Consider the following 17,904-nt stretch of genomic DNA (forward strand, 5'->3'; position numbering starts at 1 on the left):
GCCGGGGCCCCCAGAGCCCCGTCCTGTCCCGGGAGCAATTCCCGATTTACCCTGGAACCGCGGGCTCGGTGCGGGTCCCTCGCCCTCGAGCCATCATTGTGGATTTTACAGGAATTTCGGGGTGATCACCCCCAGAGCCGCGCCCTCCCCGGCCCAGGGACCCTGCAGACACACGGGACAGAACCGGGGCAGAACCGGGGCAGGGCCGGGGCAGAACCGGGGCAGAACCGGGGCAGAGCCGGGGCAGGGCCGGGGCAGAACCGGGGCAGAACCGGGGCAGGGCAGCTCCCACAGCCCGAGGTTTGCCGAGTGTTTGTTTATTTACATCATTTACATCCGATCCCGAGCGGGTAAAGTGCAGTGCAGGGCCCGGAGTGCCAGCTCAGCTCTTGCCCCTGGCGGGCAGCGGCAGCAGCTGCGGGTCAAAGTCGTGGTGCAGGAACCGATGGAGCTCCTCGGCCTGGAACCGGCTCAGCCGCGCTCCCGCCGCCAGCGCCGGCACCGAGCTGCAAGAGACGGAACGGGAGGAGCCCGGGATGGGACAGCACCGGGAGGAGCCCAGGACACACTGCCCGGGATGGGGCAAGGAACGGGAACAGCCCGGGATGGGACAGGAATGCTGCGGTCAGCTCTGTACAGGTGCCCGAGGGCTGGCAGCACACCTGAGCAGTGAAAACAGGGAATGGCAGAGGGAAAGAGAGGGTGGGGCAGCAGGAGAGGGGATGGAAGCAGAGCCCGTACCAGTGCCCCGGGCTGCTCAGCCGGGAGAGACTGGAATGTGTAAAGAGCTGAGATGGGACAGGAAAGCTCCTGGGAGAGAGTGGGAAAGGCTCTTCCCGGGCAGCGATCCCGGCAGGAAAGGTGCAGGAAGGAATTCCCTGAGCAGGGATCCCGGCAGGAAAGGTGCAGGAAGGAATTCCCTGAGCAGGGATCCCGGCAGGAAAGGTGCAGGAAGGAATTCCCTGAGCAGGGATCCCGGCAGGAAAGGTGCAGGAGGGAGGCTCTCCCTGGCTCCAGGGGAGGAGGAGGAGCGGCTGGCCGGGCTCCGGAGGCCCTGCCGGGCCCTGTGCTGGCGTTACCTGTTGGCCACGGCGGCGATGGAGCCGAAGGAGTGGCAGAGGTTGAGGGCAGCTCCGTAGCTGAGGTTGGGAATGCTCAGGTAGAAGTTGAGGATGTCCCGCCGGTGCCCCTCCGGCTCGGTTGGCACCTGGATGGCAGCGTCCTTCCTGTGCTCCAGCAGAGCCAGGTCCTTCAGCAGAGCTGCAGTTTCCTCCTGGCAGGAGCTGAAGAGGATCCTTATCCCAGCCTGGACCAAGGCCGAGAGCACTCCATCGTAGTACTGAGTCCTCTGGAAAAACCGGGATGTTTCTCCTGAGGAGTGGAAGAACAGCAAAGCAAGAGCCTGTTACTGTCTAGTGCAGTCATTTCATTGCAGAGTTTGGATTTCTGGATTATCTGGGCATGGATAAAACTGTGCTTGTTCCTGACAGGGAATCCCAGAATGGTTTGGGTTGGGAGGGATCCTAAATCCCCCCCAGTGCCCCCTGCCATGGCAGGGACACCTCCCACTGTCCCAATGTCCAGCCCCAATGTCCAGCCTGGCCTTGGGCACTGCCAGGGATCCAGGGGCAGCCACAGCTGCTCTGGCAATTCCAGCCCAGCCAGCAATTCCCAATTCCCAATCTCCCATCCATCCCTGCCCTCTGGCACTGGGAGCCATTCCCTGGGTCCCATCAGGGCACTCTGGCAGCACCCACCTGGCCTGACCCTGTCTGTCTCCACAATCACACAGATCCTCTGGAAGATGCCCTGCAGGCACTGCAGCCTCCGGCTGAGTTTGTTCCTGTTCCCGGGGCTCTGCAGCTCCGACTGGAGCACCCTGTCCACGGCCAGGCGGTTGCTGACGATGTAATCGCTGGTGCCCAGGGAGCAGATCTGCACCCGCAGCCCGTGCACGGCCCGCAGGCACGACAGCACCTCCGGGCCCGAGCAGATCTCCCGGCTGTCTGCCAGGATGCACAGCGACAGCCTGGGATCCCCAGGAGCAGAAATCCCAGCCAGGGACAGCCTGGGATCCCCAGGAACAGAAATCCCAGCCAGGGACAGCCTGGGATCCCCAGGAACAGAAATCCCAGCCAGGGATGGGCTGGGATCCCCAGGAACATGGGAAATCCCAGCCAGGGAGGGGCTGGGATCCCCAGGAACAGAAATCCCAGCCAGGGACAGCCTGGGATCCCCAGGAACAGAAATCCCAGCCAGGGATGGGCTGGGATCCCCAGGAACATGGGAAATCCCAGCCAGGGAGGGGCTGGGATCCCCAGGAACATGGGAAATCCCAGCCAGGGAGGGGCTGGGATCCCCAGGAACACGGGAGATCCGAGCTGTGGCTGAGGAAGGCTTTGGGACAGCAGGACACGCCGAGCCTGAGCTGCTCCCGTGGATCTTCAAAGAGCTGCACACCTGTGAGCGCTGAAAATCACAGATCACGGGGTTTTACATCAAACCAACAAAAGGATGTTCTGCAGTATCAACACTTTCAGACTGGCACTTTAATCCCTCATCAGTCTCCCCGCTGAGCTGGGCTGATTATCCCAGAGTCTGGATGACAAAAGCAGCAGCTTTCACTAAAAACCTGGATCCTGGAAAGGACAGAGATCAGGAGCCCAACCTCAGGGAGGTGCTGAAAGCCCTGAATTCAGACAGTGAACCAGGATTTGCTAACTACAAACCCAAAGGATCAGTGGATGCTGCTGTTCCACACAGACCCACGATCCTCCATGACTGTCAGACCCAAGGAGAATCTAATCCCAGCTTTTATTTGTTCACCCCTAAAATACTCCAGGTTACCCTGGGAGTACAAAGCTTTGAGCAGCAAAGGAAAGGGAGACGGTCCCTGGAGCAAGCTGGTCTATGGAAGGTGTCTGCCCATGGCAGGGGTGCAGAGGGATGGGCTTTAAGGTCCCTTCCAACCCAAACCATTCCATAATTCCAGGACTCCCTGACTCCTGCTGCTCACAGCCCTCAGAAGAGCCCTGGCACGGGAATTCTTTCCCACAAGGAAGCTCCCTGCTTTCCCTGCACACTGACCTCACCAGCAGCCTGCAGATCCGTGTTCCTGCAGCCAGAGCCAGCTGGGGGGATGGATCTGCTCCTGCCTGGAGGCTCTGGGGGAAGATCCAGCATCCCAGACACTTCCAAGCCCAGCAGCCTCTCCGTGTCCTGTCCCCCAGGCCGAGGAGCTGCCCCAGCCCCGCTCCTGAGCTGGGCAGAGGGGGCTGAGGGCAGGGCCTGGGGGAGCTGCCCCTTGCCCTGCCCTGCCCCCAGGGGCTTCTCCCTGCTGCCTCCCGTCTCCTCCTCGCTGGAGTCGCTCAGGACAATAATTCGGGACGGTTTCTTCCTCTGCAGCGGGGCAGGAGCGCTCCCTGCCAGCCCCGCCCGCTTCAGCCTCTTCCTGCGCCGGGTCAGGTACCGGCTCCTGCTGCAAGCCTCGAGCACATCAAAACTCACAGCCACTTCTTCCTCCTCCTCCTCCTCCTCCTCCTCCTCCTCCTCCTCCTCCTCCTCCTCCTCCTCCTCCTCCTCCTCCTCATCTCCCACACAGAAACTGTCCTCAGCGTAAGCCTCGTCTTGCTCGGGAATCTGGGGGAAAACAGACCCAGGGAGTTCTGGAAAACTGCAGTGGTTTTAGTGCCCCATGCCAGCCTTGGCTTCTCCAGCCCTCCCCACACACAAATGCTGGGGCTGAGGGGCTGAAATCTCACCCATCCCTCCCTGCCATGGCAGGAACACCTCCCACTGTCCCAGGCTGCTCCAGCCCCAGTGTCCAGCCTGGCCTTGGCCACTGCCAGGGATCCAGGGGCAGCCACAGCTGCTCTGGCAATTCCAGCCCAGCCAGCAATTCCCAATTCCCAATCTCCCATCCATCCCTGCCCTCTGGCACTGGGAGCCATTCCCTGGCTCCTGTCCCTCCATCCCTTGTCCCCAGTCCCTCTCCAGCTCTCCAGGCCCTGCCAGGGGCTCTGAGCTCTCCCTGGAGCCTTCTCTTCTCAGGGAAGTTACAAGTTTAGTGTTGGAATTTGTAATTTAGCAATAAAAGGTGTAAGTGCTCCTCAAAGCAGGCCAAGAACCTCACTGTTCCACAAGGGGAAGTCCCCAGGGAGGGGAGCCCTTGCCCTTCCCACCTGGGAGAAGATGACCGCGGGGTTGAATTCCCGATGGATCATTTTGTATCTGCTGCCGAGGGCGGGGCTGCGCACGGAGCTCAGGTAAACTCCCCTCATCTCAGAGTCTGGAACAAACAGGAGGAAAAAGAATCAGGATTAGTACAGATGGAATTTTTAATTCATAATTGTTACACTGGATATACATATTACTTTAGAGTTTCCCAAAAAATCTGGATTTCCCAAAGCAAAACTCTGCAGTTCTCCAGCCCTCTCTGGAAATCCCAAAGGCCAGGCCTGAGGGTTTACAATGAAGGGCAGGGATGGGTGGGAGATTGGGAATTGGGAATTGCTGGCTGGGCTGGAATTGCCAGAGCAGCTGTGGCTGCCCCTGGATCCCTGGCAGTGCCCAAGGCCAGGCTGGACATTGGGACAGTGGGAGCTGTCCCTGCACATCCAGGGGTGGGATGGGTGGGATCTGAGGTTCCTCCTCACCCAAACTAACCTGGGATTCCAAGTGCAGCCAGCCCTGTGTCATGGGAGCTGCCATTCAATCCCAGAATATCCTGAGCTGGGACCCCCAGGGATCATCCCAGACCCCCAACAATCCCAGCCTGGGCATCCCTGGAGCTCTGGCAGCCTCGGGGCCGTGCCCATTCCCTGGGGAGCTTTTCCAGAGCTCATTCCTCCCTCTGGGGGAAGAACCTTCCCTGATCTCCAGCCTGAGCCCCATCCCTGGCCCAGCTCAGCCCTTCCCTCGGGATGCAGGATGTTTTCCAGGCAGGCAGAGCTCTGGGTGCTGTGCCAGGAGCAGCTCTGGCTGAGGAGGTCCCGGCTCCCAGCTCCCACCCCAGGGATCCCCTGGATCTGGGATGCTCTGGGAATTCCCCACTCACCATTGAGGGCCTGGGTGGGTTCTCCATCATCGTTGAGGAACTGGGCCAGGGACGGGCTCAGCTCCTCCCCGGCCCCGTCGCTCTCGTCCGACGAGATCCCCTCAGCATCCAGCGGGGACAGCTCGGCCTCCTCGTCCAGGAACTGCCTGCCCATGGCCTGGGGAACCGTAATTAGTGCCTCTAATGAACCCAGAGCTGTGGGGAAGGGAAGGTTTGGGAAGGTTTGGGAAGGGAAGGTTTGGGAAGGTTTGGGAAGGGAAGGTTTGGGAAGGTTTGGGAAGGTTTGGGAAGGGAAGGGAAGGGAAGGTTTGGGAAGGTTTGGGAAGGGAAGGTTTGGGAAGGGAAGGTTTGGGAAGGGAAGGTTTGGGAAGGGAAGGTTTGGGAAGGTTAGGGAAGTCCAGGGAAGGGAAGGGAAGGGAAGGGAAGGGAAGGGAAGGGAAGGGAAGGGAAGGGAAGGGAAGGGAAGGGAAGGGAAGGGAAGGGAAGGGAAGGGAAGGGAAGGGAAGGGAAGGGAAGGGAAGGGAAGGGAAGGGAAGGGAAGGGAAGGGAAGGGAAGGGAAGGGAAGGGAAGGGAAGGGAAGGGAAGGGAAGGGAAGGGAAGGGAAGGGAAGGGAAGGGAAGGGAAGGGAAGGGAAGGGAAGGGAAGGGAAGGGAAGGGAAGGGAAGGGAAGGGAAGGGAAGGGAAGGGAAGGGAAGGGAAGGGAAGGGAAGGGAAGGGAAGGGAAGGGAAGGGAAGGGAAGGGAAGGGAAGGGAAGGGAAGGGAAGGGAAGGGAAGGGAAGGGAAGGGAAGGGAAGGGAAGGGAAGGGAAGGGAAGGGAAGGGAAGGGAAGGGAAGGGAAGGGAAGGGAAGGGAAGGGAAGGGAAGGGAAGGGAAGGGAAGGGAAGGGAAGGGAAGGGAAGGGAAGGGAAGGGAAGGGAAGGGAAGGGAAGGGAAGGGAAGGGAAGGGAAGGGAAGGGAAGGGAAGGGAAGGGAAGGGAAGGGAAGGGAAGGGAAGGGAAGGGAAGGGAAGGGAAGGGAAGGGAAGGAGCAGTGTGCCCACCTCAGAGCACCCACAAACACCACGGGCACCCTGGCACATGAATCTACTCATTTCATGCGCTTTCAAAAATCTGATTTCCGAGTGCTGGGCTCCTCCAAAGCCAAGCCCATCAGGAATTTCAGAGCCAGAGCCCAGCCTGGCTCACCCTCTCCTGCTCAGGATTTGGGACTCATCAGACAAGGAGGCCCTGGCACGGTGCAGCTCAGCCCAGGGAAGATGAGGCACTTCCCATGTGAGTGTGGTGCAGGAAACTTGATCCCAAATTCCATCAAAACCAGGCAACAAAACATTCCCAAGCAATGGAACCAAAACAAGAGAACTCAGGAAGATGTTTTCTCTGAGACACTTTTATAAAGTTCATTTTTCCCCTGTCATTTCAGCTATAAAGTACTGGAGTAATTAGCCACAAAGTAATTCTGTAGCTCCAGGCCTCCAAGAGAATGGTTTGTTTGCCTTCAGAACACTTGGAATAAAAAGCACAGAGCTGTAAATCTGAATTTAGCTCCTGGAACTCTCAGGCATCTGCTGCTGCCTCCCTGATTTTCACATTCTCCTAAACCTCTGAATTCCCTGCTCACAGCAGCCCACAGCCCCAAAGGACAGGAATTATTAACAGTTCCTGTTCCCAAAGGCCTTGGATCATTTGGAACACTCAAAGCTGCAGTGCAAGGACACCAAGAGCCGTCAGTGCCGAGCCTGGGCACCCCTGGGAGCCGATTCCCGGGGTTCAGGGCCAGGGGATCTCCTGAGATCCGGAATTCTGCCCTCTCCAGCACTGGGGGTGCTGGGGGAAGCTGAGGTGTCAAGGCAGAGGGGAATTTCCTAAGCTGACACACTTCTCTTCCTTTTGCTCTCACATTAAAAAAAAATAAGTTTAAACCCAACTGGAAAATGGATTTTACTCCACCTCCTTCTTTGTACTCCAGAACATAAAACACTGACACCGTTGGGAACTCTTAATAATAAAGATTATTGTTAAAAAAACTCAAAATGTCCCACATATTGTACCCTGGAGCCCTGATTATGGCAATTTCTGCCCAGGGCAACCACAGCCATGAATATTTCAGAGTTTTCAGCTTCAATAAATCTGGTGCTGCCTCCATCCCTGCTGAAGTGTTAAACACTGAGCAGGACTGAGGCCATTAGTGGGGATTATTATTACTGTTATTACTATTATTACTATTATTACTATTTTTATTATTATTATTATTACTACTACTATTATTATTACTATTATTATTATTATTTTATTATTACTGTGTAATATTAATAATAATATTTTACCATTATATTTTGTTAAAATGTATTGATATGATATAATTATTATTATAATATACAATCCTATAATACTCTGATCTGGAAGGGTTTCACAAGGAATAATATAATATAATATAATATAATATAATATAATATAATATAATATAATATAATATAATATAATATAATATAATATAATATAATATAATATAATATAATATAATATAATATAATATAATATAATATAATATAATATAAATCATATCATATAATATTTTTATATTTTTACTATAATTGGTTATTATTTATTATTTCATTATTATTATTATTATTATTATTATTAATAATAATAATAATAATAATAGTTATTATTATTTCTTCTTCTTCTTTCTTCTGGACAGGACCCTGAGCTCTCAGGGCTGACTCCTCTCTGGGTATCTCTGGAGTCACCCTCTAAGCTGTTTTATATTATTTATAATATATAATTATATTATGTTATATAATAATACTATAATTATTTTATTATAATATAATTATTTAATAATAATTGGAATATATGTTTGTTATATTCTGTTATATTTTTTATATTAATCTGTTACTATTATTGCCATTATTGTTATTATTAAATTATTAATATTGTTATTGGGGTTTTAGGGTTTTTTTTGTTGTTATTTTGTGCTCTGGACAGGACCTGGAGCTGTTCCCAGCTGTCCCAGCCCTGCCTGTCAGGCTCCAGAGCTTTCCAGAGTTCCCCAGGAGCTGCAGTGGCACAGCACAGCCCCAGCAGCACATTCCAGCTGCAATTCCAGCTGCAATTCCAGCCCCACATTCCAGCTGCAATTCCAGCTGCAACTCCAGCCCCACATTCCAGCTGCAATTCCAGCTGCAATTCCAGCCCCAATTCCAGCTGCAATTCCAGCCCCAATTCCAGCTGCAACTCCAGCCACAATTCCAGCTGCAATCCCAGCCCCAATCCCCCAATCCCATCCCCAATCCCAGCCCCAATCTCCCAATCCCAGCCCCAGTTCCCCAATCCCAGCCCCAGTTCCCCAATCCCGGCCCCAGTTCCCCAATCCCAGCCCCAATTCCCCAATCCCGGCCCCAATTCCCCAATCCCAGCTGCAATTCCCCAATCCCAGCCCCAATCCCAGCCCCAATTCCCCAATCCCAGCCACAATTCCCCAATCCCAGCCCCAATCCCCCAATCCCAGCCCCAATTCCCCAATCCCGGCCCCAATTCCCCAATCCCAGCTGCAATTCCCCAATCCCAGCCCCAATCCCAGCCCCAATCCCCCAATCCCAGCCCCAATTCCCCAATCCCAGCCCCAATCCCCCAATCCCAGCCCCAATCCCAGCCCCAATTCCCCAATCCCAGCCCCAATCCCCCAATCCCAGCCCCAATTCCCCAATCCCGGCCCCAATTCCCCAATCCCAGCCCCAATTCCCCAATCCCAGCCCCAATCCCAGCCCAAATTCCCCAATCCCAGCCCCAATTCCCCAATCCCAGCCCCAATCCCAGCCCCAATTCCCCAATCCCACCCCCAATTCCCCAATCCCAGCCCCAATTCCCCAATCCCAGCCCCAGTTCCCCAATCCCAGCCCCAATCCCAGCCCCAATTCCCCAATCCCAGCCCCAGTTCCCCAATCCCAGCCCCAGTTCCCCAATCCCAGCCCCAATCCCAGCCCCAATCCCCCAATCCCAGCCCCAATCCCCCAATCCCAGCCCCAGTTCCCCAATCCCAGCCCCAATCCCAGCCCCAATTCCCCAATCCCAGCCCCAATTCCCCAATCCCAGCCCCAATTCCCCAATCCCAGCCCCAATCCCAGCCCCAATTCCCCAATCCCAGCCCCAATCCCCCAATCCCAGCCCCAATTCCCGCTGTCCCACCTTGGCTGTGTGCCCGCCGAGGCGCCGCTGCCGTTTGGCTGCTCCTGGCCGGCTCCTGGAGCTGTTCCTGCCCCGCTGGAAATCCCCACTGTCCTCGCTGGACGTGTCTGACTGCAACAGGGAACACGGGATGAGGGGAGACAGCTCCAGGGATCCACTGGATCCCACATTGCCGGGGCTGGGAAGGGACCTTAACGCTCCTCAGAGCCGCTAACAGGGCAGAGAAATGGGATTTGGAAGAAAAATCGGGTCAAATGTGGCATGAATTGGCTTTTTTTGGCTCAGAGCTTTGTGGCAGGGAGGTGATTTCACCCTTCCTGGCTGTTGAGATGTTTTGGTGCCAAACAACAGCTCCAAAATCATCCAAGCCCCGATCCTGGAATGTCCCAGGCCAGGCTGGACAGTGGGAGATGTCCTGGCTGGGATCTGAGGTCCCTCCAGCCCAAGGCAGGGCGGGATCCTGTGCTGTGTGCAGACCCTGGGGAGGAGCTGAAGGGAAGCAGGGATGAGTTCCCACTGCTCCTCTCCCGTTTCTCTGCTGACCACGTTCCGAGGGCGCCGGCGCTTCCTGGTGACCCGGGCTGGAGACTCCAGGTCGCTCCCATCCATCCCCTGTGGGAACAGGATGAACATCAGGCCACAGAGCCATTGTGTTCTGCTGTTCAAATTCCCATTTCGCTGCCCTTGGCTATTTTTTCCCTCTAAGACTCACATCAGGAGACTTCAAAACATTCTTTTTTATCCTTTTTTTCCTCTGGAAAACGATCTCTTCCTCGCTGTCACTGCTGGGTCCTGCAGAAAACAGAATAAACAACATTCACCAGAATTGCACAGTTTCCAACACAATTTTGTTATAGCTGAGCAATCAAACCCTGCCTCTCTCAGAAAAGCACCTCCAAAGGAGATTATTTATTGATCTACAGGACAAATATTGTTCTCTTCAGCCTTGTTAATCAAAAGAGAAGATGTCCAGCTGGGATGGACAATAAATCCTGCTTCCCTGGAGAGCCCCGGGGGGAAGCGATTACCCCAGGCAGCGGAGAGGCAGAAAAGGGAAGCAGGAGAGCAAGAGAAACCCTTCAAAGCTGAGCAACAGGCAGAGCTGGGGCAGCACTTTGTGACACAAATGTCTGTGACAGCACTGAGTGGGGCCTGCAGAGAGGCCACAGGGCTGGAGCCAGACTGGGAGAGCTGGGAATGCTCACCTGGAGAAGGGAAGGATCCAGGGAGAGCTGAGAGCCCCTTGCAGGGCCTGAAGGGGCTCCAGGAGAGCTGGAGAGGGACTGGGGACAAGGGATGGAGGGACAGGACACAGGGAATGGCTCCCAGTGCCAGAGGGCAGGGATGGATGGGAGATTGGGAATTGGGAATTGCTGTCTGGGCTGGAATTGCCAGAGCAGCTGTGGCTGCCCCTGGATCCCTGGCAGTGCCCAAGGCCAGGCTGGACATTGGGGCTGGACATTGGGACAGTGGGAGCTGTCCCTGCACATCCAGGGGTGGGATGGGTGGGATTTGAGGTCTCTTCCCACCCAATCCATCCCAGGATTCCAAACCAAGAGGATGAAGCCTTGCAGGCACCATTCCAAGCTGGACAGCTCCTGGATTCTGCTGTCCCCTCACTGACCCAACAGCCATTATTCCTCTTCTTCCAACCTTCCCAGCTCAGTCAGAAATCCAAAGTGAGGATCCAAAAGCACTGGATCCTATTTCCTAACCACAAAGGTATAACAGCTGTCCCACCAAATTCCCTACCTGCAGCAGGAGACCCACAGGATCCACGGAGTTTGGTGTCTTCCAGGCCTTCTGTCCTCCCTGAAGGGGAACCCATGGCTGATCTCCCAAAGTTCTGCCTCCGTGGGCTTTCTCTGACTTGCCCTACAGGAGACACCTCTGCAATTTGCTCCCTGCCATTCCAGAAGACTTTCATAGGAATTCTTCTGACAGCTTTGATGTTCACACCTTTCCTCCTTGTTGGGGTCAGAAATGGTGAAGCTTCAGGGGGTTCCCTTCCCGTTCTGCTGCCTCCTGAGCTGAGGCCAGGCCCTGCAGCAGGAGCAGCCTCGGTGCCTTCCCCGTCACCGCTGGCCCTGCCCTGCAACGCCGGCGCTGTGGACAGGTCCCTCCTCTCCAGCCCTCTGCAGCCCCAGCCTGCCCAGGCTCCCAGCCTGGAGCCATCACTCGGGGAGGTTTTTACATCCTTGCTGGATCCAGCCCCGTTCAGTCTGGGGGTGTCAGCACCCCTGGCCTCCTCCCAGGTGTCATCCCCACTGTCCTCGATGGAGAAGCCCAGGTCGAAGGTGATGGAGAACAGGTCCTGGGAGCAGTCGTAGGAATCACCCACTGCTGATGTTCCCATGGATTCCCTGCTCCAGGGCTGCTCCCTGCAGGGCTGGCTGGGGCTCCCAGGGGGGAATTCCCTGCCTGGCTCTCCCTCAGTCCCAGGGATGGTCCCAGCTGGACCTGCCCTGGCTGGAGGCTCCGAGCCCGCGGGGCTGCCCTCGGCCGTGTCCTCACCGGCCTCATCCTCGAACAAATGGAGACTCTGCTCCCCAGCAGCAGCTCCAAGGGCAGCCTCTCCCGTGTCCTCGGGTTTGGGAGGGCCGTTTGGCAGGGGGTGGTTCCTGCTGGGAGCGTTGTTTGGGATCTCAGGGAACTCCTCGCTGTCGAACAGGCCATCCAAGCTGTCATTCCACAGCTGCTCCTCCTCCTCCTCAGCAGCAGCAGCAGCCTTGCTAGGTGACACAGTCTGGCCCAAACAGGGACTTCTGGAGGCACAGAATTCCCTGGGAGCTGTCACTTTGGGATTTTCCAGGAGCAGCAGTGAAGGATCAGTTTTTGGGGAGACGCTGTCCCGCAGTGCCTCTGAGCGACCATGGGGGAGAACCTGTGGGGCAGGAGATGTGCTTCCTTCACCCCTCATCACGCTCTCCAAAGCCTCCAGCTCATCCCCAGAGGGAGGGGACTGGGACAAAAGCCTTTGCACCTGGGAGAATGCTTGTTCCAGCCCCGGGGGCTCCTTCAGCTGCGGGAAGGGATCCCTGCAGGATTCGGGGAGATAAAACAGGTCGGAGGCCACGGGGGAGGTGCCGTACCCCGAATCCCTGCGGATGCTCCCGCTGGCTTTACCTGCAGGGCTGTTCTCCCGTGCTGCTGGACTGGCAGGGGTCTCAGGGCTGTCACTGTTGTCACACAGGTCAATAAATGCATTTAAGTCAAATGTCACCTCCAGCCCCTCGTCCCTGTCACTGCCCAGGTCCGAGTGTCCGGCCACAGCAAGCCTTGTTCCCGAGGGAGAGGCCGAAGGATCCTCAGGCAATGCAGGAACCTCCCCGTGGAGTCCAGGAGCTCTCTTGGGAGCCCTGGGTTTGGTTATTTTAAAGGTGGTCAAGAACTCACTCCCATCATCACCTGTATCAGGTGGGAACGGCTTTGGCTTTGGCTTTGGCTTTGGTTTTGGGTTTGGGTTTGGTTTTGGGTTTGGTTTTGCCAGGTCTTTCCCGGAGCAGCGAGCTCTCTGATCCCAGGGCGGGTTGGCCATGGAGAAATGCCTTTTGTTCCCTGGAATATCCACATCTTCCATCCGCAGGTGAGGCTGGAGCTCCTGCCCATAGCTGCAGTCTCCCTGGGGACACAGGGCAGTGGTTACCAGACACACCCCAGGGCTGCCCCCAGACACTCAAAACAAGGGACAAAGGTTTTGTCCTCCTGAAGAACTTCCCACAGACTCTGCATTAATTTTTCATGGATGTCTATAAATCTGCTGCTCAAAAGGCAACCAGCTCTGTTAAACACCCTCTTGGGAAAAGCACAGTGGACCTGGACGTGCAGGATGGGAACAGAACAATTATTTTTTGGCAGATGAATCCCTGGACTCGTTAAGCCCTGAAATTACACGAGGTACCTTTGTAGAGGGTGGGAATAATAATAAAATAAATATAAATATATATAAATAAAATAAAAATGACCTTTACAATGAGACTGGCTCATCTGGAGGTATTTCAGGAAGCAGGATCCAAAGCCACCTCCCAGGAATTTGATCCCTAACAGGGTTGAGGATCCTCTCTGGTTGCAGCAGGCAAAGCAAACTGTGCACTTTTAACAGATTTTGTCATTAATCATCATCATCATCATCATTTCAACACCAATTTCACACAGATGATGATGCTCACACCACCCTTTAGTAGAGATACACAAAGAAACTCCAAGTCTGGATTTTTTAACTAAAGATCTCCAAGGAGATCCCCAGACTACACCAGCTGCCTTAGGAGAAGGTTTAACAGAAACCAGTGAGGAAAAGAGGATTAAAGGATGGTTTTGATCTGGCAGGTTGTAAATAATTCCTTTTCCTCCAGCCTGGTCAGAGCACAGACTCAAGACATGGAATTCTTTGTCTGGAATCCAAGAGGAACAACAAAGCTGGGTCCAATTCAGGTGTCCCCTGAGCAGAGGGAGCACTGGGGTGACAATAACGGGGCTGGTCTGGATCTCTTGGGGCTCACAGGAACAACTGCCCCTTGCACAATGGCTCAATTCCAGCATCACACAAACAAGACAGAAATTAAATGGATTAAGGATTAATTAACCAAACCAGTGCCTGTGAGTGAAATGGGAGGAGGTGCTGCCCTGCCCACCCCACACAGCTCTGATCACTGATCAGGAGTGGCCCAATATTGTCCTGCAACCCAAAATTAACCAAAGGACAACCCCCAAAACCTACAAACCAAATCAAACTACAACCCCCAAACCCAAAACTAGCCAAGCTTCAAACCCCAAACCCCACAAACTCAAAACCAATCAAATTACAATCCCCAAAGCTCACAAACCCCAAACCCATGAAACTACAAACCCCAAACTCATCAAATGACAACTTCCAAAACTCACAAACCCAAAACTCAAACTCCAGCCCCCAAACCCTCCAAACTCCAACTCCCAAACCAATCAAAATCCAACTCCCAAACCCTCCAAACCCAAACTAAATCAAAATACAACCCCCAAACCCTCCAAACGCAAACTAATCAAAATCCAACTCCCAAACCCTCCAAACTCAAACTAAATCAAAATACAACCCCCAAAAGCTACAAACCCAGAGCCAAACTCCAACCCCAAAACCTACAAACCCTAAACAAAACTACAACCCCAAACCCCTCCAAACCCAAGCCAAATCAGACTAAAACTCCCAAAATCTACAAACCCAAATCAAAATCCAACCTCCAGATCTTCTACACCCAAAACTCAAACTAAACCCCCAAGCTAATCAAAATCCAATCCTCAAAACCTACAAATCCAAACCCACTCCAACACAACCCCTAAAACCAACAAACCCCAAACTAATCAAGGTTCCCAGAGCAGCTGTGGCTGTCCCTGGATCCCAGGCTGGACACTGGGATGGTGGGAGGGGTGGGAATGGGATGGGATTTAAGTCTGGGATTGTGGGATTCTAGCACAGGCAGCGGGATCAGCGAGGAATTTTCCCAGGAATGTCCCCAGGTCCCTCCACACCCCCCTGGCTGCTCGGAGCCTGGCGGTGCTGCTGGGGCCAGGAACAGCCCAGCTGCCAAATTTAGCATCTAGGCCAGAGCTGGGTGGCCTGGCTGGGGTTATGTAAGTGCCCCATTTCCTGGGAATACTCCCAGGAATTCTCCTGACAGAGCTCCCTCCTCTCCAGCCAGGGCACCTTCTGGCCTGAAATGCACAACTTGTGGAACCTTAAATTCCCTGCTCAGCTGCCCCTCTAACCCAGAGAGCTCAGGGTGTACCAGCTCCTCAGGAAATAGGTCAGGAGCAGGAAAACAGCATCCGAGATTATTGTCAGTCAATGCCCCTGCCTGGAGCCACTGATTCGCTTTAGAAAACAAAATCTATTTTAGCATAGGAAATAGAAACAGAAAAGGAATTTTTTACTTTTTATATTGATTTTTTTTTTTTTAATTTTTAATATGTAAATATATCTGTAATTGCACCCATTCTGTTTTCCAGGATTTAAATTTAAGGCATCAAGTAGCAAAACTGGAATTGCCCCTTCTCTCCTCAGAAGCTGCTTTGGATGCACAAGATTTATCTGCCTGATGAAACCCTGGTGATGCTGCTGTTTGAAAATGGATGATCACTCTGTAGACAGCTACAAAGTGGATTTTTAACAATTAAAACTCCTTTAAGTGGAAGCCTGAGTGAAACCCTGCAGAATTCCCCCCTTTGGTGTGTTCTCAACCCCTCCCATTCCCCCCTCTCCTCCAGGGCCTTGGAACAGCTTTCAGCTCCTTTCCAAACCTTTCTGTGGTTCCAGGAATTTTTTCTGATTATCTTTTCCATCTTTTACCAAAATTGCTGCTTGGTACAGCACCAGTGCCCCGTGTCCAGAGCACCCCCAGTTCTCCCTGAGCTCATTTACTCATTTCCCTTTCCAGGAACTGAGGAATGAGCAGAAGAATCAATCCCTGTTCCACCACTGCTCCCTTTCCAGAACACACTTCAGGGGAAAAAACACTGTCAAAAACTCGGTTTTGGAGGTTTAAGTGTATTACATGGGATGATCTTTAAAATTTTATTTAGTTGAGTCACAGAAGAAGCCTGAGGGACACAGAAACCCCAATTTCCTTCTACCAAACCGAGATAATTCTCTCCCTCATGGCATCATAGAATTGATGGATCTGCTCATTCTGCTGGGTTTTGCTTTCAGCTACCCCCAAAAAAAACCAGCCAAGATCCCTAAAAAATGATTACAAAATCCAGGATATGTGCCCTGGCAAACATGGGAACAGGATCAACAAAGAGGCAGAGGAGGTGAATGTTCAAGAACATCAGGGAATAAATGAGGGTGCCCAGATTTGCTGTGGCTGTCCCTGGATCCCTGGCAGTGTCCCAGGCCACGCTGGGCAGGGCTGGAGCAGCCAGGGACAGTGGGAGGTGTCCCTGCCAGGGCTGGGGTGGGATTTGAGGTCTCCTCCCAACCCAAACCACTCCAGGATTCCACAAAAACGACCCCATTTACTGAGAACATGTCCTGTCCCTGCTCTCTGTGCTCAGCACGTGGAGCTGGAAGCTCAGGCCATGGATCCATGGAATGGTTGGGGTTGGAAGGACCTGCAGGACCATCCAGTCCCACTCCCAAATCCCTCACTGGGAGCACAGCCCCAGCAGCAGGAAAAGCACCAGGCACCTGCAATTCCAGGTCTAAACAACCCACCCTGACCTCAGTTAATGCTTGGACTCCAAAGATTTGGCAACAAGATCAGAAGAAGCGATTCAAAGGAGCTGCTTTAATTGGAGAGCTGAGATTTTGGGGCTCCCTGACACCTCACCCTCCAAAACCAGCCCAAAGCCTTCCACCTTCTCTGGAATCAGAAGTTTTGACACATCTCAGAAGAGGATTTTAATCAGAGAGAATTTACTGGCAATGAGGGTCTAAAAACCCCAAATAAAACCGTTTCATTGTCCTTACTTGAACCATTTTTAACTTCTCATTCAGGCTCTCCTGAGAAAAAAGATCCAGCTGAAAATTGGTGAAAAATCAAATTTTCCCCCAAAACACATCTGATTTAAAACTCTAAAAGCTTGGGAAGCCTTCTCAGGTCCACTGGGATTCTGGAATGTCCTGGGAATGTTTCACCTGGAGGATCCTGAGGCAGCTGATTTCAGAGCCAGAGGTTCCAGGCTCATCCCAGGCCTGGGACATGTGACAATCCCAAAGATTTTGGGATTTATTTTGTTCTGCTTGTGAAAAGCTGGGACTTCCCACTGCCAGCTTGGAAATGGGAAAGATCCAGATGAGCCTCCCATTCTGGACACTAAAACGAAGCATTCCTCTAAATTTAAATGTTTTAAACACAAACAAAGCCCTGGCACTTCCCTGTTCCCAGAGAAACCTGGGCAAATATCATCCCACTAAAGGGATTACTCTGCCCGGCCTTATTTCCAAACAGCACAGTTTAATTTGCAAAAAATGCTTAAAAGAGATGGAATTATTTTGCAGAAGGACAACTTGAAATGTTCCCATGTTGCACCAAAAATCCCCCTGGCAGTAAATGCGTTGCTGTAGCAATAAAACCCCCGGGGCATTAAAGGCTTTGCTGGATGTGCCTTTTCCAGGGGTCACATTTGGGGCTTCTTTGACTTTTTTTTTATTTTCTTTTCACCAGGCCAACCTCTTCTCAAAGATTTTTAAGATGTAAATACAATAGAATTTGTTTTGCCACCCATTTTCACTTTATCTGTTATAAATAATCAAAAAAAGCTTTTAAATTGACTTTTTTTAAGCTGTTATGGAAACACAAATTTCTTGAGTCACTGAATGAGTACAAGGAAAGGAAAGCCACACACATCACTGAATTTCTTCTTTAACAGAAAACACCCAAAAAACCCTGCAAATGCCTCTTGTGCTGGCTTGTATGAAGCCATGAAAAATCTCTGAATGAAATTCTGCCCAAGAAATAACTGAGCAGAAATTTCCAGATCATTTGGTTATTCACAGTGAAATCGTGATTTCCCTGATTTTATGTTTTATTCCCCAGTAAGAAAATCATCAATAAATCTGAGGTTTGAGGTTCCCTCTCTTGGGTATTTAAGGAAAGAGCTTTGACCTGTATTGGTGTTAAACCCCTCTGTTAATTAAGCACCGTAAATGAACGTCAGGAGATCAGCTGGGTGTAATTAGCCATGGAATATT

General features: G+C 52.7%; 1 protein-coding gene across 5 annotated transcripts in view; it reads right to left on the reverse strand.

The window, feature by feature from the left end:
* Positions 1-301: 301 nt before the first annotated feature.
* Positions 302-17,904, reverse strand: part of FANCM (FA complementation group M) — a 56,829-nt gene continuing 39,226 nt past the window's right edge. For 2 of the 5 annotated variants that reach the window (XM_086892901.1, XM_086892902.1), the window contains exons 14-23: positions 10,995-12,864; positions 9,955-10,034; positions 9,786-9,854; positions 9,243-9,353; positions 5,057-5,213; positions 4,182-4,288; positions 3,088-3,639; positions 1,758-2,469; positions 1,080-1,371; positions 302-506 (exon numbers count right to left, since the gene is read on the reverse strand). In XM_086892901.1, the coding sequence (XP_086749027.1) occupies positions 383-506; positions 1,080-1,371; positions 1,758-2,469; positions 3,088-3,639; positions 4,182-4,288; positions 5,057-5,213; positions 9,243-9,353; positions 9,786-9,854; positions 9,955-10,034; positions 10,995-12,864 (4,074 nt within the window). In that variant the 3' untranslated portion in view covers positions 302-382. Of the gene's footprint in view, positions 833-1,079; positions 1,372-1,757; positions 2,470-3,087; positions 3,640-4,181; positions 4,289-5,056; positions 5,214-9,242; positions 9,354-9,785; positions 9,855-9,954; positions 10,035-10,994; positions 12,865-17,904 lie in introns of all 5 variants that reach the window. The other 3 variants (XM_086892904.1, XM_086892903.1, XM_086892905.1) reach the window with 3 other exon arrangements.

This window comes from Cyanistes caeruleus, chromosome 6 (assembly GCF_971803275.1).
Source record: "Cyanistes caeruleus chromosome 6, bCyaCae1.hap1.1, whole genome shotgun sequence".
NCBI classification, from domain to species: Eukaryota; Metazoa; Chordata; class Aves; order Passeriformes; family Paridae; genus Cyanistes; species Cyanistes caeruleus.